The sequence below is a fragment of the Ylistrum balloti genome, unplaced genomic scaffold, assembly GCF_031769215.1.
Source record: "Ylistrum balloti isolate Yb309-2 unplaced genomic scaffold, AGI_CSIRO_Ybal_v1 Utg370528, whole genome shotgun sequence".
In the NCBI taxonomy this organism is placed as follows: domain Eukaryota; kingdom Metazoa; phylum Mollusca; class Bivalvia; order Pectinida; family Pectinidae; genus Ylistrum; species Ylistrum balloti.
The window spans coordinates 385,117-408,437 of NW_026782337.1; the positions used below are offsets into that span (position 1 = coordinate 385,117).

A 23,321-nucleotide genomic window follows, 5' to 3' on the forward strand; every position below is an offset into this window, starting at 1 on the left:
TATGTATTTCATTTTCATTTTTCTTCAATGACTCTTAATAGGGATTGAAGTATGGACCTCTGGCTTTCTAGACTTCCACTTAATGTTACCTCTAGTCGAATCGTTGGGAGAAGAAAGCAGCTAGGCTAGTCTCTAAGAGTGACAAAATCCTCCTTCAGAAAAGGAATTGTCCTCAAACCATTTCTCAGTGGTAACAGTATCCTTGTCACATTATTTTCGCAATCCTTATTAATCAGATCTTGGTAGCAATACTATGTTGATGATTTGAAACCAAACAAATACATAAATATATTGAAATGTGTTCATACTATGAAATCTATTCAATAAAGTGATCAGTGAAACACCAGTATTTTTCTGAAAGACATCCACAAATACGACCTCAAATTCACTCACCTGAAATGTGTATCAGAAATTTGTCTATATTTCCATTTCTGGTGACATCACAATCAAAAAGATGCCTGAGTTAGCCTTACTATGGCCTAAAAGTACACAAATTTTACATAAAATCATCATTTAGGAAATGATATTTCGATTTTAAAAAATCAAAATAAAATCATACCAAGAAAATGTGTCTATATTTATGAATGGCAGGATTTCTAAAGGCTAAGATTAAACGTTTTTATTTTTTATCTTTTTTTCTCACAAGTGAGCCACATTTCTTGGATAAATTGTTTTTCGATCCACAAACTTTTACCATAAATTTTGCTCCAGTCTACAACTCACTTGAATGGCTATTTCATGATATCTGGGAAGATGTTTGACAGGTAAAAAACTGTGCTGAGAAAAATTTCTAAATCTGCTAATGAAACGACTGTTCATGATATTTTATGATGAATTAATATAATCACTTTTGTATTTCTTTATAGAAGCGTTACATGTTACAGCAACCAAAATTATCCGGGTTCTATGTCACATAATTAAGTCAATATTTCTAGTTACAGTTCTACATAAAGGCCGCACCGAAATATATGGCGGACAGGAACCGATGTCCAGACGATACTGAGTAATGGAGTCTAGCTAACTCGCTGTCACTTTGATTTTTATCGGTAAAAAACTTGTATTGAATAATAAAATTAGCATAATCTGATCTCCAAAAGAGAGCTCGAGATTGGTGATCCAAATAAAACTTCCATAGATCCCTACCGGTGATGAAAAATTAAGACTTTGGATGCCTGTAATTTTGTTTTATTTTTCTGAGACCAATGCGATTGTAACTAGATGTAAGTCAGCATACGAAATATTTGTATAAAATTCAATCCATTGAGCAACATGCATAAATAAACATTATACATACATGTTTATAGATAGCTGGAAACCGATTCTGTCAATCAGTGATTGGCTTCAGAAACTGGCACCGAAACGCATTCCTCCCACAGCTATTTGGACAGGTGGCGGGAAATCAGTTGCCTTTTGAAATGTATGGCTGTAGCTAGGGTAGTAAGAGTGGCCTCCCTTATATTATAATAAAGTTCCTCTTGCTTACATGTTATTTTACAGGTTATTATTTATTACGTCATTTTGATCCATTGTAAGCATATTTCGATTTAGTATCGATTTACTATAAATATGAACAAAACAGGTTTTGATAATTATAACAGCTTTGTGGATATTAATATTTCCGGAATTGTTTACCGGGATTCCGCTTAAAATTTATTTTTGTAGAATTACAGACACTGTTTTTTATAATAAAATCATAAATCGGTAAGAATGCTATAATTTTGTCATCGAAATTAAAAATAATGATTGTTGAATAGGATATGTTTTTTCATTAGAAGATTTTTGATAGATTTTCTTTTTGTAATCACCATGACGACAATGTAAATGGAGACGCCATTTTGTTTTTAGTAATGGAGGACTAGTACACAAACTAAGTTGGATGGAAAGAAAAACAACATAAATACAGCGCTTAGGATCCTAAAACAGGAGTCAAAATGGCAACACAGACACAAACGATCAAGCGGCAAGCCGCTAGGACACACGATTATCTTTATGGTATGTGAATTAAAGAGAAATCTCATTTTTAATCGCGGTAAACCGTGTTCACAAAATCTTACATTGACGACAGGAACATATTTTGCAATATTATTTGTATATTAGAAAGAGGATAGCACAATAAACTAGCATGGCAACATATATCTGCTAATATTGATGTTGTGGAGTGCATCTTCGTAATAAATTATAAATGTGTGTTTCATAAGCATATTTATATCGCTGTTTTCATCCACATTAATAACTTACAATATATGTGGAGACAAAGTTGTCACTTTATAAGCTCCTAACACTTATTTATATGAAGTCTAATATAATTTCTATGCTTTGGTCGATTCATACATATCTTAATTTGGCTTGTCTTTATTTTTAACCTGAGATAGTTTCTGGTCCACATGCTGTCAGATTATTATCGGTCAATTGATATAGTGTTGCACACAACAGATTCAGTCACAATAAATCCACCGATAGTTTTCTTCTGGTGGGCATATTGATCAGAATAGTTAATATAGTTCTGAATCAACTTATGCATGAACAGTATACATACTTGCAATATAATTATCGCAGTTGATTATTCCTCCATATATACAGAAAATGTAATATAAAATTAAATATATGTCATCATTCTGTCAATGATAGATAGTATTCATCACCATGCAGCTGACAATGTTCCAGCTAGTTTTTAGAATTTAAATAACCTCCATGCCAAATATTTCTAATTATGCTTATGATGATTTTGATAATGTTATGTGAATCATTATTTTGTAGAAACCAGTAATCTATCAGTCATTTTTTTCTTATAGATAATCACTTTGTTGTGTCCAGCGAGAGAGATCATGCTCGTGCTACTTTCAAAGCCCATACCAGCACAGACAGGGTTGTAAGTATTCAGCATAATACAAGGGTGTAACTACAAACTTGTCATCAGAGATGAATTCTCAGGATTTTCTGAGTTATTTAGTCACATACTTAAACAAATGAAATTTGTGAAATTAAATTTTTACCCAACCTTAAGTTCTACCAAGAGAAAATGTCTAATTTAAAGCAAAACTATATTAAGATAAGGCTTTGTGTATGTGTTGTTTGACGACAATATTTCTAAGATAAGAAGTGAGTGCAAAATAAATATTTCATCAACTGACCTGCATGCAAGAATGGCAGAATTGTACACTGCTGATAATGTAGTAGAGGTGTACATCAAAATTAAACACCTGTATCAGTTGATATTTGATGTTTGTTTACAGAAACGTGTGCCTATATACAATACGATGTTCAGTGAGCTCCGTCACCATCCTCGTTTTCAAATGCGACTGGATGTCACTGACCCTGTCCCTAAATCTATTTCCCGACAATGGCGAGGTTATGCGGAACAACAGCGAGAGGCCATGATTCGCTACACCACGTAAGACATAGATATCTTTAATGTTATTTAGAGACAAGAGAGAATATATATTAGAAATGTGAAAGATTGCAGCTGTTGATAACATCAAACTATTGAATACTAAATATCATAAGGACAGTTAAAATTGACATACAGAATAAAGCATACCACCTTTTGAGTGACTTTAACATACATAGATGTCAATTCTTCTCAAAAGCAAATACAACCCAATCTTTTACACATAAAATTCTTATTATACTTTTTTGGGTGTCCTCTTACAGTATGTATTGTTTGCAAAGTACAACACATCCCATACCATTGTTGTAGCAGTAACCAATATAAAACTTCAAATGTGAGGAAATTAACTAAATAAGATGAAAAAATCAAAATTGAAAGAAATAGCCATGAAAATTACTGAATGCTTAGTTAAAGAACCAGCTCATAATGATAAGATGAGAATCCCCCCAAAGACTTACTTCATTACACATTATGATTATGATATGTACACATTATTTTCACTCTTGATTATTTCACAGGTTTAATTATGATCCATCGGTTGTTGTTCCACCTAAGCACTTTGCAGATGCACAAGTAGCTGGCCAAAATAGATACAAATTCTTTAAGAGGTTTGTAATATATTTGTTCACAACATTTTTCGTAAGCAATTGTTTTTGAAACACCATATTTTAATATTTCGTTTTTGTTTTGCAAAGAGAATATTCAGTTTGGAAAGTTCTGTAACATTTATTTATTTTTTAACACTGTTTCATTTTTTCACATTATTTGTAATTTTATGTTTCTCAAAAGTTTATTTTAATTCAAAAGATTATGGAAGTATTGTTTTCCTGCTAAAGTCATTTTCTCTTGCAGTAGACACTGGGAGCATATTTTCTTACCTGTCGGTATGGAAGCACAGGTTATGCCTTTTAGTATGTTTCATTAATTTTGTTCTTGTGTTTTAATTAAAACTTTTACAGACCGATGATTCCCTTCCTGCAGCAGATTCCTCCGGAAGTCATGCTGGCTACAGCGAGGTAAGATATGGTAGCAATGTTCACCTAGACCTAGACAAAGTTTGTTTGTTTATTGTAAAACAAGACGTTATGTTTTACCATGTATAGGACTAGAACAAGGTAAATATATTGAAATTTAATTCTTATTAGTTCATTAAAGTGTAATATGTCCATGCCTGGTAATAAGCCCATATATATGTAAGAAAGATAGATTTGCAGTGTCCAGAACATATAAAGAAAACTAAAATAACATTGGAAACATTTCTGATCTGTAAAACATAAGCAGTTTCATGTCAAATCTTCAGACACTTTACAATTAGTTTTGCTACCTCAGTAGGCCTACATGGTAACAATGTGACGTCATGAATAATGGCTTGATGTCATAGAAAAATGGGAGATAATTATGTAAATGTATCTTAAATTTTAAACCAGTCTTATTTCATTTTCCTGTGAAAAGCCTATTTCTTGACTTTATGTGAAAAATAACTAAGGGGTTATGACAGGATAAATACAGTAAACCCATACTGAGGGATTTAGATTGAAGGGAGCAAATTTCTGTGTTTGTTTCCTTTGTATATTGGGTTTTAGAAAGTGTTCAATCATATTTTGAATTTCAAATTTGATTTAACATTAATGAGACACTTCTGCTTTGTAAATTTGTAAGATTACTTTAGTTGCATAATGAATTTAAGATATTATAAACAAAATTCTGATGTTGATTCGACAGACAAGACCCCCTGGCTGGTCCAGACCAGCTACAGGTAGAGAGACCACCAACACCTCTCACTAAGACTGTGGAGGTCCAGACAGACTACCGAGACTCGGAGGCCCAGACTGACCCTTACACACCTGAGTATGTTGTCAGACCAGGATCAGCTCCCGAGCTTCTTACTCTGGCGACTCTCTCCTTTGGTAAGATTTGTCAAATCCTTGTATTTTTCTGGAAAATAGGAAAGTTTTTATAATTTTGTCACCATTACATATTAATTTGCATCAAGATGTTTGTTTTCATTTTACACAAACAAATACTACATGGGTAACTGTACTGTATGAAGGGAAATATTTTGCAATCTGGCCTATTATGATAAAAAAATACTGTGTGTTTACAGGTACACATTTTTTATTCTAAAGGTGAAAATATTGTGAATATCGATTTTAATACATGAATGAAAATGTTTAACATGACAAAAGTTTTTTGAAGTCATAAATACCCCAGTGTGCTTATAGAAAATGTGTTTTGTTGTATGTGAAACTAAGACTGTTTTTTTGTCCATGCCTCAGGGCGAGGATTGCCAGCTGGTTTAGCTGAGGTAGAGATGATTGAGCGTGCCCGAGCTAAACGAGCATGGGAAGCAACTCTTCCTCCTCTGAATGACGTATCACAACTTGACAAGCGTCGTCGTATGATGGACGAGATGGAGAGGAAAGAATGGGCATTGAGGGAACAAGAAATCGAAAAGTAGGTCATTTAGTCTTGTTACTAAAAATATTACTATTATTTTTATTTTGTTTTTGAGATTAATCATAATTAGATTTGTATGTTCCCGATTTTACTTTGACTACTGACCAAAAAATTTTATCCTGCATAAACATATTAAGATATTAAAAAATATGTTATTGTATAACAATTTGGAGTGAAATGGCAGATTGAAAGATACTTGTAGAAACATATAGAGGGGGTGTACATGTATGTTTTTTATTTTATGTTTGAAACTTTTAATGATGTGCTGGTTATCTGAATTAGAAATTATACAAAGGAATCCCATTTTCAGATTACAAGAAGCTAGACTGGAAGTTTTGAAGGAACTTTTAAAGAAGAGAGAGGAGAACCATCAAGAACTTAACATTAAACGTCTCGACAAAATCTGGTTCGTCTCCCATTTATAGATAACTATTCCTGGTTATGTTAAGTTGTTCTGCTAGAAACATTTATAAAATACACAGAACAAAATTGGGGAAAACTCTCCCAAGAAACAACAAGTTCATGTGTTGTAGATTCATATCCTAGGTTTCATATATAGATTTCAACTTGTTTAAAAAGACCATTCAGAGGTGACTAGAAACTTAACCTTTACAGACAGGTAGCTTTTATTAATAAGACTATTTACCAATTAAAGTGGTTTAGTAATGAAATGGTAAATGTTTCATTTTGCCAACATTGTAACAGATCTTTTCTTTCTGGTCAGTTTACTTGATATAAGTAATTGACAAAGCTGACAAATTTGTAAATGAAAAAAGAAATAAATGTTGGAATACAGAGCATGTACTGTAAAACAAGGCTGAGATATGATTACAAATAAGTGAAACGTAAGCATATTTTTATATTTCCTTCGAAAAATGCTCAGTAGTTTTATTTTCTGTGTTAAGCCAAATTGAAGCAGTTACATTTGTTGTAAGTGTTTTTGTATATTATAAATATTTAAACCTACTGGTAACATTCTCAGAGAGTGGAAATATGTACACAGATCAGTCATTGATATTTTATCCTTTTTCTTAAATTTCAGGTCAAAGAAACAGAAAGAAAAAGAATCAAAGATTAAAAAAATCCGAAATGAACATATAAAAAGTAAGTGGTCTTTAATTACTAAAGATCAGAGAAAGTGATGGTATCCAGATCTGTCAAACGTGTGTAAATCTGTCATTGTCAGTTTAAATATGTCAGTGAAGTGGAAAACAAATTGATGAACTTTTATTAAAATTTTAGGTAAAATAATTTTGGTAGAGGATTAATTTTTGTTTAATTATTGTGTACTTCAAGTCGACAAATTTACCTTTTCATGAAATGATAAATAAAAGTTCACATGGATTATAGCACTAGTGGATTTGGTGAGCAAGATTTAACTGCAAAAGCAAGTGCTAACATAAATGGATGTATTTGGAACACCACGAAATTCAAGCCCCACCAAAGTATTTGATTTAACAGTATGTTTGGTGTGAATTTTTACAAAAATATTAAATCTTGCTGAATTAAGACAAAAGTTACTTACTCTGGTAGTTTTGCTCAACATGTGTTATATATATTTTTATATCTTTATTTAATCAAAACAATATTGAATCATAAAGATACAAAACTTTAGAAAAAAGTATTTTAGTCAATAAATTTATTGAATACTCGCTTACTTGGAATATATGATTTTTTATATTTTCAGCGATAAGAAAATTAACAGGTAAGAGAAAGAAGGTAGAGGGTAAACTGGAGCGTCGTGATGTTATCCAGGACTTCTCCAACTATGGATCTCAAACATACGCCCCTCTGACACGGATTGGAATGTTCCTGGACCGAGGCTCAGAGCAGTACGTTGTCCGTAGTCGTCACATCAACACTTATCAAGGTTTGTGTTAAAAAAGTTATTGACACATTTCTGAAAAAAATCGAAACCTAATTGTAAATTTTCAGCTACATTATAATGTCATACAGTGAGTAGCCATATGGCCTTATGATGATATTACACATTTCCCAAGATTCTATGACAGTACAGTATTTACCTCAAGGAATCAGGATTTTTATAGACAGGTATTTGTTACATACAGGTTACCTTTTATGGACAGGTCTTTATAGACAGGTATTTGTTATATATGTAATATATATATATATATATAATTTAAAAAGATAAAAACTTTGTGTATCGTAAAGAGAAAATTAAACGTTAGTGATATATTTGTTTGTCATGTTGTGATTAATTTTCTCTATATATATATACACACTTGGCCTCTAATACAGGCTGGACTACAGTGCATTACTTTATACATAGATAACAATTTGAGGATTGCTGTGTTTCTATTTGTGTTATGACTGTTTTATATCTGATGTTGTAGGCCTGATGGAACTAGAACAGTCCCTGCCTGACTTTGTTCTCAATCCCAGGATCAAAGCTCCGAAACCTAAAACTGTCACCAAGGCCGGATTCATCAAACGCAAATACAGAAAGCAACGAGAACTGATGGACATGCATGAGGTAGGTTCCTCTTTTCTTGTATTGGTCATGCATGATATTAAATTGTAGCACAAGATGCAGTAAAAATTCCAATTTATTCAATACTGGCCCATTGAGCACTAAGTTACATATTAATTGCTTAGTGACAGTGAGTTACATTTCTAACAACCCAGTACTCATTGCGTTACAGTTTTAATGACCTATTGGGCATTGAGTTACATTTAGAATAGGCAAGTGAGCATGAGTTACATGGGCCATTGAGCAATGAGTTACATTTTTATATTGCCCAGTGAGCATTGAGTTTTAATGACCTAGTGAGCATGAGTGACCAAGGAATATACAATTAATTACTTTTCATTGTGTAAGAATTAAAACACTCCAACAGTATGCTGTGAAACAAGGAAAATTTTGGCATTTCTTGCTTAATCCTTGGACTGTCAAGAAAATTGTTAAACTTTCATATTCCCAATTTAAATCCATGATTTCAATCTTAGAATTTCTTACAGCACTACAGCATTGGTATCCGTTTCCTCAGATAAAGTTTTCAATTTATTCATTTATTTTTACAGTCCCTTAAAGCTGAAAAGGCTAAGGGAGAGGAAGAGCCTAAACCACTACGCTTCCTCCAGAAAATAGAAAAACCTGTTCCCCGTCCTCCAACACCAGCAGTGGAGGTCCCACCAGAAGTAAGTGACGACCCCCATGGGGCCTGATGTTGCTATAATGCAAAATGGAAAAATTGGGGAAATAATCCTAACTTGCAGAAATTTATTCTGATTTTAGAGGCATCCTTAATTGTGTTTTTTATATTTGTGTCAGAAAAAAAAAGAGAAGGAGGGCTGGAAAATCCAAGATGATACTAAATATGAAAGAATTACAGATGTAAAAAATTAAATCTTGTGATTTTGTCGCCTTGATAACATTTAGTAAAATTTAGGTCTCAAGTTTTTTCAAATTTTTTTTTTCAAGCATTATTTGTTGCAAATCGTTTCTAAATGTTAACATCGATTTTGTTCTCAGCAACAAAAGATGGTGGAGGTATATACTAAACAGCTTTGTGGTGTTCATCAGTAACCCATCCCGATATTAAAATCATTTTACCGTCAACATCACACATAAATCATTTTTTAATCGAAGATCATTTATCAGGAAAAGAAATTGAAAGTTTTTATTAAATCTTTCATTGGTATCATCAAACACTGTGATGTTTTTTAACAGGAAAAAATTTTTTTTTTTAATTTTTCATTTATATGCTATGTCATATTTAAACTTCTTCATACGTTCATACAAACATCCATAGTCATGAAAATACATTGATTTTGTTTTGTTTGGAATGTTTTCTATGTACTAAGTGCATGGAATACCTATACAAATCATCCTAACAGTTTTTTATAAATATATCGTTACTAGGTTGCATGCTCAGGATTCTAGTTTACACGATGATTGACAATTCCAATATATGATTTTGTTTTGATATTTCATTTTAACCCCTTTATTGTATGAAATATCAACCATGCCCCATATATTTAAACTTTATATGTGTACTGTGTGTGTTATAACTTTGTGTTTTTATGTTTATGTAAATATGGTCATTACTCTTACCAAAATATTTGTGAAGAAAGAATATTGGAACACAGAATAGAAATAAAAGACAAATGAATGTTTTGATCCATAAATTTAAAATTTATCTGAAATAAGATACCTTGGACAACCCTTTTAAAGGCAAGTGTATATCGGTATGGTTGACCAACAATCAATATACCCTACTAGACTTACCTTCCTTTGCTCTTAAAGAAAACAAAATGGCTGCAATTCCTGATTTTGGATCTATGATTTACAATTTTTAAAAATTTTATTTTACTGTTGTTTTATAAAAATTAACCTCAAACCTGATTATTGACCTCAAAAGAGGTCAAATTGTATGGAATTGTGAAATGTTGTAAAATCAAAGTTGTAAAGAAATGGCTAGAGAGGGAAATTAAGCAAATCATGATGAGGGGAGATAATCCATCGGGTTAGTACTGGCACAATGTATAGGTCAGCCAGACTGTTTTTGATTTTTGTGTAAGGCTGAAAACAAAGATGGTGTGAGGATAAGGGTGACAGTATTGGGGGAAATACCATTGACAGATGTATTGTAGCTGTTATAGAGTTATATTTGACACAGGCTGACATGTCTGAAATGTTTTGTGTTTAGGAAGAGGAGGAGAAAGAGCTCGCCATCATCTACCTACAGAAGGTCATTCGGGGTCGTGCTATTCAGAACATGGTAAGTTATACCTTTAACATCAATCATTTGATGTCATATATTTCATCATTTAGACATAACAGAAGTCCTTAACATCAAAATACTATTAGATTTTAGATATATATATGTAAGTTGTAGTACACCAAACTGTTTTTGTTTACCAGATTTTTGAGGGAAAGGAAAAGAGGACAGAACTAATAAAGGAGCTGAGAAGTACACATGCACTACAGGAGGCTGAACAGAACATCAAACACCAGGAAAAACAAGCTACCTTGGCACTACAGCGACAGAGGAGGCTCCACGAACACAAGGTGAGTTAGGGGTTTGTGTACATGTGTAGCAATATAGGGGTCATGTGTTTAGGAAAGGGATAAGAACTTTTGTAAAGGTGGCATCAAAGTTCATATCAAGGGGTCAAAGTGTAAACCTTCATTAACCATAATGTCTAGGTGTTGACCTGGATGTCAAGAGGTTACAGTGTAACATTCATGTTCATTGGTCAAAGTGAAATAATTAATGTTTTGGAGGGGAGGGGGTCAAAGTTCATATCAAGAGGTCAAATTGTAAACATACATGTCAATGGAGTTAATGCATTAACCTGGATATCAGGAGGGCAAAGTGTAATACAGTGTATTTCATGCCCAAAGGTCAAGATATAAGGAGATAGATAGATCTCAACATACAGTTTCATTAGAGAGAAACAAAAACCATGGGGTGGGCAGTACACTGAATACTCCACACTCATTGTGGTTAATGAAATAGAAAAAAAATCACAGTATTGTGCAGAGCTCAAAACCTGATTTTGTCCAGTGATGTGATTGATGAGAAGTTTTGAAATTAAAATTATTTTCTGATTTGATATTTTAAAATTGAATTAAATAATACCTACTTGTTAACAGAAAATTTATTTATAGTTTGAATTTCAATTGAGTTTCAATTGAAACTCAGTTTTGATGAAATAAAACCAGAATATGGACACAAGAAAGATTTGCATAGAGAATACAGGAAAAGAAAAAGGAAACCTTCAGAATTCTTCTCATGCTTAATTACAGTCATTAACATAATTTAATTTAATTGGAAATTAAGACAATGAAGCTTTCATTGCAGTAGAGTAATTTACATTTAATCAAAAACTAGATAAACTGTTTCTGATATGTACATCAATTTATCTGTAAATTGATAAACAACTCCTGATGATGATAAACAACTCCTGATGATAAACAACTCCTGATCTATCATTTATTTATCTATAAACTGATAAACAACTGATGATACACAACTCCTGATCTGTCATTTATTTATCTATAAACTGATAAACAACTGATGATACACAACTCCTGATCTGTCATTTATTTATCTATAAACTGATAAACAACTGATGATACACAACTCCTGATCTGTCATTTATTTATCTATAAACTGATAAACAACTGATGATACACAACTCCTGATCTGTCATTTATTTATCTGTAAATTGATTAACAACTCCTGATCTGTCATTTATTTGTCTATAAATTGACAGACATTACCTGATATACAATTGTCTATCTGTAACTTGATAAACAACACCTGTTCTGTGCTCTCTCCTTTTATGTTTTTAATCACACAATTAAAGACTGTTTCTTGGCCAGATCGATGTTACCTGTACATAATTGATGACAATGCTGTAACATTACTACCAGCATTGATCTGCTACAGCCTTCTAGTGTAGAAAGCTTTGTTAGCCCACTTCACAAAATTTACATGAGTATGTTCGAAATCTTCAAACATGACTGTATCAAAATCCATTTTCTTTTTTTTTACATATATGAATATATTCCTTCTTTTCCTTTTGTTTCCAAAAAAAAAAATGCTTTTAACAATGTTTTTGTTGTTATGTAATGTTTTGTTAAGTCAACAAATCTTTCCATTCGATTGGACTTGTATGATTATAATATAGATGGGAGAGATACAAACCCCAGTTTACACTGTTGGATGTACCTGGTTTTATGTAATGCTGGATTTGTTTGGAGTCATTGTACCTTAGGTTTCAAATTTGATGTGGATGTATCTCCTAAAGAGGGAATTTAATCAGGATAACTCTCCACAAAAACGATAGAGTTTTGATATTAACAGATATTTGGTTACTGAAGAACATATCGTCTACCACGCTGAACTTTCGACAGACCTATCAGTTTTCAGGTTTTTGATTTCATTTGTCTTCCTATTTGGATATAATGGGCCAAAAACTTGATTTTTAAAGAGAATTTTATTTTCAAGATGAGAAGAAATGTAATTATGAGGGAAATTGATTGAAATTTTATCTGTTATCTTTTATTTTGTGATGGAGACGATTGAAATTCTTAACTGATACTTGAAAATCATATTTTTTCATGGGGCTCTATTTTCGTGGTTTTTCAATAAATCATGATTTCATGAACATTTGATTTTATTGATAAATATAGCTCTATAAATATAATAATATTAATTGTGACAGATCACAAAATCAAGAAAATAAATCCCCCACAAAATGAATGGTTTTACAGTATGTTTGAGTTTGTGATGGAGACTCATTGATGACATGGATTTAAATGTTTCACAGGAGTTCTTAGTGGATGAGGCTATGAGCCAGCTTGAGGGCTCCAGTATGGGAGACACTTATGACTTCCTCAGCAAGGAGTTGATCCGCCTACAGGAGGAACGCAGGATTCATGCCTTCTCCATGCTTGCAGAGCGTCAGCGGAGGATCAGAGAGGCTGAGGAAAGTGGGCGTCGTCAAGTGGAAGAGAGACGAAGGAGAGAGGAAGATGAAATCTTCAAACAGGTTGGTAGATTATTGAAAGTATGAATAGATTCTGTTCTAATTAATCCAGTTTAATTATAATTCCTTGTTTTACCCCAGATAAAGACTTGTTGAACTTTAGCTTCTATTGTTGATTTTGAGATTTATCACAGTAATTAAATAAGATTATAGTAGGAAAGGTGTCTCCAATGATATTAATGATATTTAAATCATCTAGGTGAATGTTTTGATACAAAAGTCAGAATGTATTTTCAATCAATCAGAAAATCTTAGTACCAAAGAATAGAAGAAACTTCACTTTTAATAAATTTTGGCATTATTAATAATTTCGAAAGCAAATCATATTTATATAAATGTGCATGTAAATTTAAAACTCCAGTCACAATGGAAGTCCTTGATGGTGTTGTTTTAAATTCTTAATTTGAACTCTTTAGTACTAATGTGGAAGATGTCCATATTTTTTGTTTCGTTGGTTTTGTTTTTTTATTTATTATTTTAGAAATAGAAATATTTAGGTAGGAAAACATGATATATTAGTTTCATGTTTCTTTTAAAATGAAAAAAAAAAATAGCATGAATTTAAATCCAATTCTACGTCATGATTCGTTACCAGGCTGTCAAAGTTCACCAGAATAGTGTGGATACATATCTTGAAGATATTATTCTTGGCTCCATCGACAAAACTGCTGATCTTCAGGCTCGCAGCGAGATCTCTGAGACAGCCACGATAATAAACGACATTGCTTACGAGATGGAGGATAAGTAAGTTATATACACCTGTTGTTGATCAGTAGACTAGTGATAAAAGAGAGTTTCTGACAAATAACTATTTCTATTACACTGTCACTTTACTTACAAACATGTCAAGTATAATTGTTTATAAAATGAATTAAAGAAAAAAAAATATTTATTTTCAATAAATTCTAAAATCAAAGTTAAGGGGAAAAAACAAAATAAAAAACTGGTAAAAAACCAATATCTGCAAAAAAATATTATAACTTTTTTTACAATAATAAAAAGACTTCCTACGTGTTTTTGGGATGAAATACAGACAATCAATAATATCTGTTACTTGCTAAATATCCCAGCAGCTGTATCAGGAATGACTTTCCAGTATAAACTTAAATAATGTTTTTTGTGACTTTATCTGTACAGGCGGACACAGCTCCAGTCGGAGGAGATTGTGGCAGATTTGGTTCATTGCTTCCTCATCCCAGAAGTCCAGAAACAGGACATGAGAGATAAAGGTAGGAAAGTTGTTTCTTTTCTTACTAATTCTTATTGTCATTGTTCTGTGAGGGTAACATAATGTATTGTAAAATATTGTAGTGTTCGTATATATAATACATACATTATTGTAAATTTCTGGGATTGAGCCAATAACTGGCATCTGGTCGATTCATGTTGATAGCTGTTTTGTAGAAATACCATCTAATGTTATTTCATTGTACTTTGATATTCCCACCTCTGACTTCAGAATTAATATATTGGCCCCCTGGGCTTATCATTGAATATGTATGATATCTATTTATAGATGTCTTTTTCTCAAGTCAAAAGTTTACAGAATAATAAAGTATTAAAAAAGCATTAGATATAAAAATGTTAGAGATGAAAATGTGACTTGGGGATAACCAATGTTCTGCCATCACTATCAACTGTAGATTTGTTTATAAAACAGTTGAAAGGGACCTTGTAGTAAAATGTTTGTTTCTTGTTCTCAACAGTGAGGAGAGATCAGAGGAAATACTTGTTAGCAGCTCACAAAGAAATTGTGAAGGACGGAGAGGAAATCATTAGCATGAATGCCAAACCACCAAAAACTGCCCCAAGTACCGCAGGTGTAACTGAAACCCAGACACAGGAGGAACAGCAGTAGAAAACACAACGGAGACCATCTGGAACTCATGTCATCATGTCACTTGATTCAAATTGAAATGATAAACTATAAAAGGAATTTCATTCTGTGATAGCAGTGATTGTGTCGAGAAAGAAGGGAGACAACTGGATTATCCCCCTTTAGGTCCTGTTCATCGATACAATATGATAGGTGTATGATTTTCGTAAAATATCACAATGTATGTTGCATATATAAATGACAATAGGTTTTGTCATTACTGTCAGTGTCACATAATACAAGACATTGTTTTGATAAAAGTTGATGTAGCAGCACCCCAGGATTATTTTATTTATTTATTTTCAGGATTTCTTATAAAATGTGTCGGAATATTTTCTGTATAAATTTGAGAAGAACTATTTATGGAATAAAATTTGTCAAAAAATTAGTGTTTTACACCTTAAAGTACAAGGGAGGTAACTAGAAGAACCTTGTTATTAATTGATGCATTCTGTTTGGGATAACTGAAGTTTATGGGTGTTTATGTAATACCATGTACTCTTGAAGTAGTCATCAAGTTTCTTCATAATGTTTCTCATGGTTTACGTGTGTCTGTATCTGACAGGTAGATCCTCTACAGTAAACTTAAGCCCAGTTGCAGTCAAAAAAAAAATTCTGGTAAAAAAATGAAAAATAATAAAGTGAAACAACAGAAAGAAGTGGAACATTGGTTTATGTAACAGTAAGCATTTTTTTATTTATAATTTTTGATGCAATTGGATTTCAGTTGAATATCTCAAATTCCCATTCATGAAAATATGCCCGTGTGGAAGTAATTAAAATAAAATATTGTTAGTTGTTGTTAAATGGCTTTAAGATTTGTACAATGCTTCTGGAGGAGAAGTTTTTTATGGGGAAAAAATTAAATGATGCTGATATCATTTTCCATTTGTTATATTGAGTGTTCATTTGTCTATCTGTCCTAGGACTCTTTATTGATTGCCTGGGCCTAGATTCCGTCCATATTTTCACTGATGACATTGAACATTGATGAAACTACTTCTGCCTTAGTGATAGAGATACAAAAGTTTACCCTTTTTTTGATAACTTGAACTTGTGTAGGAATTTCTTTATAGGACGTCCATCCCTTCCACTTATATTGTATTCTTAATTTGCTATGTTCAGACCTCTCCGCTACAGTTTGAATGAAGTTCAATAATGTTGCGGTATTTCACAAGCCCTATATGATGTGACAAGATGATTTATATACTTGCGCTAAGAAATACTATTTTTGTATATTTTATTTAAATTGTGTGTACATATGTAAATATGATGACAACTCTATCTGTGATATCAGTATTTGTGAAGAACTTCATACATTCCTGTACAGATCCACCCACGAATCTAAGATATCATACACACTGAAGTGTGACATGGAACATAGTGGGTTTTTGTCTGTAGAGTTGGGTGATGTACTAGCCTTCAAATCTTCAATAAATTATGTGTAACATCAAAAGTTTGTTTGTTGGATTGTTTGTTGGAGTTTTACATCCTTGTAACAGTGAAGGTCATAATATTATAAATTATGAAGATGGAGCCATGTCGATGATGGAATCACTCTCTAAAGTGAATTTCTAAATCTTATGTGAGTCAATCTTGTCATTCTGGCCCCAATTGCTAAAAGGTTAAAGTTCACTAATGGAAAGTGAAAAATTCAAATTATTATTCAATTATTAAAATGAAACATTATAGACATCACAAATACATCAATCTGACTCAATAAACCTACAGCTGTGAAATGATAAAGAATGATTCCCATTTTGTTTAATTCACATTTGAAAATTTTCACTAACCACTGGTTATTTCTTACCAACGTTTGAACAACGAGAGCCTGGATGGAAGCACTTGAGAAGTGTTACCAAGAACCCAGAAAAATAATACCTTTTCACTTCTGATTGGTGAATCCAACAGACTGCTGAAGTGAAAGGCGACTAAGAAATCATGGCACTGCCAAATCACCCATGTCTTTTATATACTTGATACTTATGTTTTGTCAAGTAGAGGACAATCATTACTTCACATGAGGAAAGTGTATACTTTGATATTCTCACAAAGAGTAGGAAGACAATATTTCAGTCACTGGAATGCAAATAGGATTTCATTATGAAGTGGTTTAATCAACAATCCATTAGGAGTATGACTGGTTCATTGTAAAATGTTATATAGAAAATGTTTGTTATAGAAAGATAGGTATTTGTTGTACACGAATGGCCTGTATAGACAGGTATTTATTATATACAGCTGTCCTGTATAGACAGGTATTTGTTATATACAGTTGGCCTGTATAGACAGCTATTTATTATATACAGTTGTCCTGTATAGACAGGTATTTGTTGTACACAAATGGCCTGTATAGACAGGTATTTGTTACATACAGTAGGCCTGTATAGACAGGTATTTGTTATATACAGTTGGCCTGTATAGACAGGTATTTGTTATATACAGTTGGCCTGTATAGACAGGTATTTATTATATACAGTTGGCCTGTATAGACAGGTATTTGTTATATACAGTAGGCCTGTATAGACAGGTATTTATTATATACAGTGGGCCTGTATAGACAGGTATTTATTATATACAGTAGTCCTGTATAGACAGGTATGTGTTATATACAGTTGTCCTGTATAGACAGGTATTTGTTATATACAGTTGACCTTTATAGTCAGGTATTTATTATAAACAGTTGGCCTGTATAGACAGGTATGTGTTATATACAGTTGACCCAGGTATGTGTTATATACAGGTATTTGTTATATACAGTTGTTATATACAGTAGGCCTGTATAGACAGGTATTTATTATATAGACAGGTATTATATTATATACAGGTATGTGTTATATAGTTATTATATACAGTTGACCTTTATAGTCAGGTATTTGTTATATACAGTTGGCCTGTATAGACAGGTATTTATTATATACAGTTGACCTGTATACACAGGTATTTGTTATATACAGTTGGCCTGTATAGACAGGTATTTGTTATATACAGTAGGCCTGTATAGACAGGTATTTATTATATACAGTGGTCCTGTATAGACAGGTATTTGTTATATACAGTTGTCCTGTATAGACAGGTATTTGTTATATACAGTTGACCTTTATAGTCAGGTATTTATTATAAACAGTTGGCCTGTATAGACAGGTATGTGTTATATACAGTTGACCTGTATAGACAGGTATGTGTTATATACAGTAGGCCTGTATAGATAGGTATTTGTTATATACAGTAGGCCTGTATACACAGGTATCTATTATATACAGTAGGCCTGTATACACAGGTATTTGTTATATGTAGTTGGCCTGTATAGACAGGTATTTGTTATATACAGTAGGCCAGTATAGACAGGTATGTGTTATATACAGTTGGCCTGTATAGATAGGTATTTATTATATACAATAGGCCTGTATCAACAGGAGGATCTACAGTTCTATAGTAACCTCAATATAGGTCTCTGACAAGCCACGGTTACAGCAAATTTAAATGATTTTATAAGTAAGCTCTTTTATAGCTGAAACATAATTTTGTTGTAATGTCTTTAACAACACCTTAGGGGAAGTCACAAATAAATAGCCCAGTCGATATATCCTTGTTGCTAGTAATTCTCTTGTAATAAGACCTTTCCGGAACCGGAAGTGCTGTATCATGTTTAAAATGCATGTTCCAAAAGACATTCCCAAAGTCTTGAAAAAACAGACACGTCATCAAATAACCAAATATGTTACTTTATCAAGAAGATGAACTAATCAAGGTGTTCTATTGGGTATGAAAATGTCAATATCAGGTATAGCCACCATGCTTCTGGTACAAGTCTGGTGCCCGTCGTCTCATCCCACTGACCAAACCCCATTGTTAAATCAAGGCAGCCCATTTCTTCAGTTGTTCGGCATTTTAGATCCGGTGCATAAGGTTAATGTTTGTACTAGGCTGGTTATATGTGTTTTGGTGTTCTCATTCATTAGGATAGGCCGATTGGCCAATGGATGGACTTTGAAATACGGAACAGCCAGAGTTTGAAGCTCTGTCCTTTAAAGTTCCGTCCAGGACATGTAAATGAATAATCAAGTTTATATTACATGTCAACAGAAGAGTGGTCAGCGAGAGCAAAGTCACTTATACTTCATTGACATTCCACTGAACCTGATGGAAGTGGTGAAGGGGTGTCACCCTTTCTGATTAAACATAAGTCGATCTTCTCTATCTGAAGTTTTCTATGTCTACCAGACCTGGACACTTTCTATTATGCGTCTTTAATATGCCCGGTTTGGTTCAGACGCTGCTTTGGCTGAGACATTACAGAATGTCTAACATTAAAACGTACATCTATTTTCATGTATGTCATACCATCTTGAATTATTCCAGACGCCATTTTCAGTATATATCAATTTTCGACGTGCCATTTTTAAATAGAATTTTAACACGTGCATTATTCACCAGTAATGTACGACGGCCGTAATCCTGAATGACAGTTACTTCGTTTGGTGAAAAGATCTTCCTACAGACTGTTGTCATTCCTTTGGGTTTAACCGGACCTCTCTCATAGCTGACTTGTTTTCGTAAGAGGCTGAAATTATCGAAGAACTTATCAAAACAGGTCTCAAAGACATAGCGAAGTCCTTCGGTTTCTTTTTCAAATATATTTTGACGTCTTGTGTTAAAATAACACGAAATTTACCACTGTGTCACCCGCCCACCCTGTATACACTAATATATTGACTAACCAAACAAAAGTTTCAACGTATATATGAAAAAGGTATAGATTGTCAGTTATAGAAGATGCATGAATTTTTAAAGGAGTACTAATATGTGGTACTGATGAATGGCTGAAAGCCTTCAGTCTCCCAACACTTCAATACTGGAGAAAACAGTGACAAATTCAAGGAGGACGATTCGATACACCATAAGTACGGTAAGTCGGAATACTTCTAAATAATCCGCGGACCGCCAGTCCTGTTAGGTCCCGCAAAGATTTCCTCTGAAGCTGTAAATGTGAAGATAAGTTCGCACGTGTACGTTGTACAGTTGTAATCAGAAAGAATGATAGTTTAATCAGTATCGACTATCCCAATAAGTAAGTTAGCACGACGTTATCTGATAGAACCAACAGATTCGTGGAAGTTAAGGAGTTTTCACAATGTCGGAAACGAAACCGAATTATGCAAACTTGTAAACGTTTATTATTTGAGAAATCACGAAAACTGTAACGTATTTTGGTCAAATATTAAAATATCATGAAAATTGATATGTTGTTTCTAGTTTTAATTGGTCGAAATCCAGATTTGCTCCTGGCACCTAATATTTGACGGCGGACTATATTCGATATCTACTCTCGCCCTCAACACTGTAACATGCATTATGACGTAATAATAACTATGACGTCATAATAACCTCTCTTGCCTACGACTAGTAATATGTGGACTAAGCAAATGGAAAGCCTACTTCTATTTACATGAGCGATATCCGCAAAAAAGAACATGGCTGATATCCACAAGACACACTATTCCTTTGGAACTGATGATTGGCGAGTTTTATCCACATATTGGAAGGACTTCGGACCTTCCGGATTGTCTTTTTACAGACCCAAACCACTTAGGCCTCCGTCTCCAGCCCAGGTATGAAACAACTGTCTATGTGCCTGTTTGACTATGTGCGTCCGTTTGTGTATTTATGTGTCCAATCTGTCTATCCGTCTGCCTGGTCTTCAGCATTGGCTATATAGCTCGGTCACCAGTACTAAATTGATTCCAAATTTGATCCCGATCATAATGTTAATGCTACGAAAACCGGTGATACGTGTAATTCTAACTTTACAAACAAACACTTACTGAAAGAGTTGTTTTTAGAAAAGTTTTCTGAGTCTAATCAGCTCACATTATCTGTACGTCTGTTACATATTTTTCTTTTGTGAATCGACTTACTAATTATTATTGCAAAATTATGTGACTATTAGAATGGTAGATTTAATTCAACACGATTTTTCTGCGTTTGAATTCCTCTCTTGTTGTAGTTCCCCCAACCCACATCCCAACCCACCCCCTTATCTATCTGGGTAAGACCGGGTTTATAATAAATATTTCAGAAAGTAAACTCTATATGTTATAAAATGAGAGCGTATAAGTAGTAATTAATTCTGTGAGCTATCCGTTTTTCTAGCACATATAAATGTACATGTTTTCGGTAAAGTGGTCTTGTTTAACGGAACTTATCGTTGTTGTGATAAACGACCATGTTACTCGAAAACCCCCGTTCATTTTAATTATCGAGTCTTTTCAGATTCGTTCATTTAATACTGTCTGGTCTTCTCTATGATTTTAACTACTGTATAACTTGTCATCCTTGAAGGACGAAACAGCTGTACAATAAAGCAGAATTCAATTGCTGAATCGAATCTTTAAATTTGTACTGAAGATAATTTTCCATTGTGTGCCTTTCCAGCAATCTCCTTAGACGGTGGTCTTATAGCTGTCATTCGGATTTGTATATATATTTTATTTTGCCATAATTTTAGTTATCTGGTCACGTTCTGTAATAACCATAATTTACTTTGATTGAAAACTGTTGATATCCATTGTCATCCTGTTTGAAGTAGAGCTACATCTTCATACATCTAGATGGACCGTTACTGTTTTGCGTTTCGGTGCTTTGCGTGGAACATTCACTAACAAAGGAGAGATATTTTAGAACATGAATACTATGCAGTTTTGTGGTTCTTTTCTCTATAGGTGCTTCCAACCCCGAACCGAAGTGACGAAAAGGCAAAATGGTTGTCTTCAAACAGGAGAGATTTCCTCAGTTATATCGGCGACGTCAACCGCGAGACCTACTTCGGATCTCAGCAGGTATGAACTGCCATAGAATAGACAAATGACATCCTGTACTGAATTAAACGCCGATATCTCAATATATCTTCCGTACATGCATATAGATAGATGCTGAGGAGGGGTGGGGATAGAGGGTAAGGGACTTATCGAGTTTACTGGGATTAAACGCTCCTGGTTGACATTGTCGTGACATGTAAAGTTTAACATACGAAAGCTGTGGCATATTCATTGGAAGATTTTTTTCCTCAAACTTATCTGGAGGAAAAGACATTCTTGGAGTCCTAATATTTTAATTCATATTTTGATTGTTCCACGGCGTTGACTGGTATATAATAAAACACCAAAAGGACACATCCGGCTGAACTTAAACATCTTGTGATGTTCATTTTTTTTTTTGTTTCGAAGGAGTTCAACGAGGTCAAAACGTTCAACACAATATGCAGACCTAGCGTCTGGAATGCCAATGAGAAATTACCTCCCCTGAGTCGATCGACCTTGGATTACCGGCCACCGAGTGTCGCCACTGGCAGCCCTAGCTCAACACCAGAACTTTTGGCAAAAATCAAAAGCAAAAATAGACGGAACAGGTGAGTAGATGACGCAACCTTAAAACCGATCGCATTATGTTATCGAAATTGGTACCACCCTGATGAAAGATGGCGCCATTCTAGTATCTTACAATTTCAAAAATAACTTTAAAATATTCAGGATCACTGGTAACATTAGTATAACTTTGACTTGAATACCAATTTTCTTCGTAGTTTGTTGTTGTAATAATGTCAACTTTTACTCGCTATCATAAACACCCGCCAATTCAACATCCGGGTCATGCATGACACTACGTGATGCCCGTATGATCGGATTTTCATAATTCGACGAGATATACTATTCCCATTAAGGAATTAAAGGAATTATTATCTTGGTTTGAACAAGATTTACATGACATGTTGATGAAGCAAGAGACTCTGAAGTTACTCATCCGGAACATCTCGTCTTATTGACTTTTACTCTGTGGTAACTATTTGTTACTAACGACCAGATCTTATCCTTGTTTTTAGGGCGTACAAGGAGTCGACATTGTTGACAGAAGCCATGCATGCATTCCAATGGCCAACACGAAAAAGGATGAAATCCATGTCACTGATATGTCAAACCCTGAAACTACCAGCCGTCAAGTAAATGGGTCCATTCTCTCAAGAAATGTTATATATTGAAATAAATAGAAATTTGATATATAAGACACTCTTTTGTTAATACA

At 33.4% G+C, this 23,321-nt stretch overlaps 2 protein-coding genes across 2 annotated transcripts; both read left to right on the forward strand.

The window, feature by feature from the left end:
* Positions 1-1,882: 1,882 nt before the first annotated feature.
* Positions 1,883-16,698, forward strand: LOC132555927 (cilia- and flagella-associated protein 91-like). The gene is made up of 18 exons (XM_060220304.1): positions 1,883-1,992; positions 2,793-2,869; positions 3,234-3,391; positions 3,907-3,996; positions 4,348-4,404; positions 5,111-5,295; positions 5,665-5,842; positions 6,156-6,251; positions 6,888-6,949; positions 7,533-7,715; positions 8,200-8,339; positions 8,888-9,004; positions 10,516-10,587; positions 10,731-10,877; positions 13,148-13,369; positions 13,962-14,110; positions 14,504-14,595; positions 15,073-16,698. Exons 1-18 carry the CDS (start codon positions 1,932-1,934, stop codon positions 15,222-15,224), a joined length of 2,238 nt encoding a protein of 745 aa, XP_060076287.1. The 5' UTR covers positions 1,883-1,931; the 3' UTR covers positions 15,225-16,698.
* A 4,018-nt stretch (positions 16,699-20,716) lies between these two features.
* On the forward strand, positions 20,717-23,242 carry LOC132555919 (uncharacterized). The gene is made up of 4 exons (XM_060220296.1): positions 20,717-20,854; positions 21,965-22,081; positions 22,469-22,650; positions 23,122-23,242. The coding sequence occupies exons 1-4, from the start codon at positions 20,717-20,719 to the stop codon at positions 23,240-23,242; spliced, it is 558 nt and encodes a 185-aa protein (XP_060076279.1).
* Positions 23,243-23,321: the final 79 nt, after the last annotated feature.

Bases quoted from the DNA above. Each gene is read 5' to 3' on its own strand.
- LOC132555927 (XM_060220304.1), top strand. From the start codon at position 1,932: ATGGCAACACAGACACAAACGATCAAGCGGCAAGCCGCTAGGACACAC. The intron at 7,716-8,199 runs GTTTGTGTTAAA...CTGATGTTGTAG, and splicing joins TCACATCAACACTTATCAAG to GCCTGATGGAACTAGAACAG. The intron at 10,588-10,730 runs GTAAGTTATACC...TTTGTTTACCAG, and splicing joins GTCGTGCTATTCAGAACATG to ATTTTTGAGGGAAAGGAAAA.
- LOC132555919 (XM_060220296.1), top strand. From the start codon at position 20,717: ATGGCTGATATCCACAAGACACACTATTCCTTTGGAACTGATGATTGG. The intron at 20,855-21,964 runs GTATGAAACAAC...TTTTCTCTATAG, and splicing joins GGCCTCCGTCTCCAGCCCAG to GTGCTTCCAACCCCGAACCG. The intron at 22,082-22,468 runs GTATGAACTGCC...TTTGTTTCGAAG, and splicing joins CCTACTTCGGATCTCAGCAG to GAGTTCAACGAGGTCAAAAC.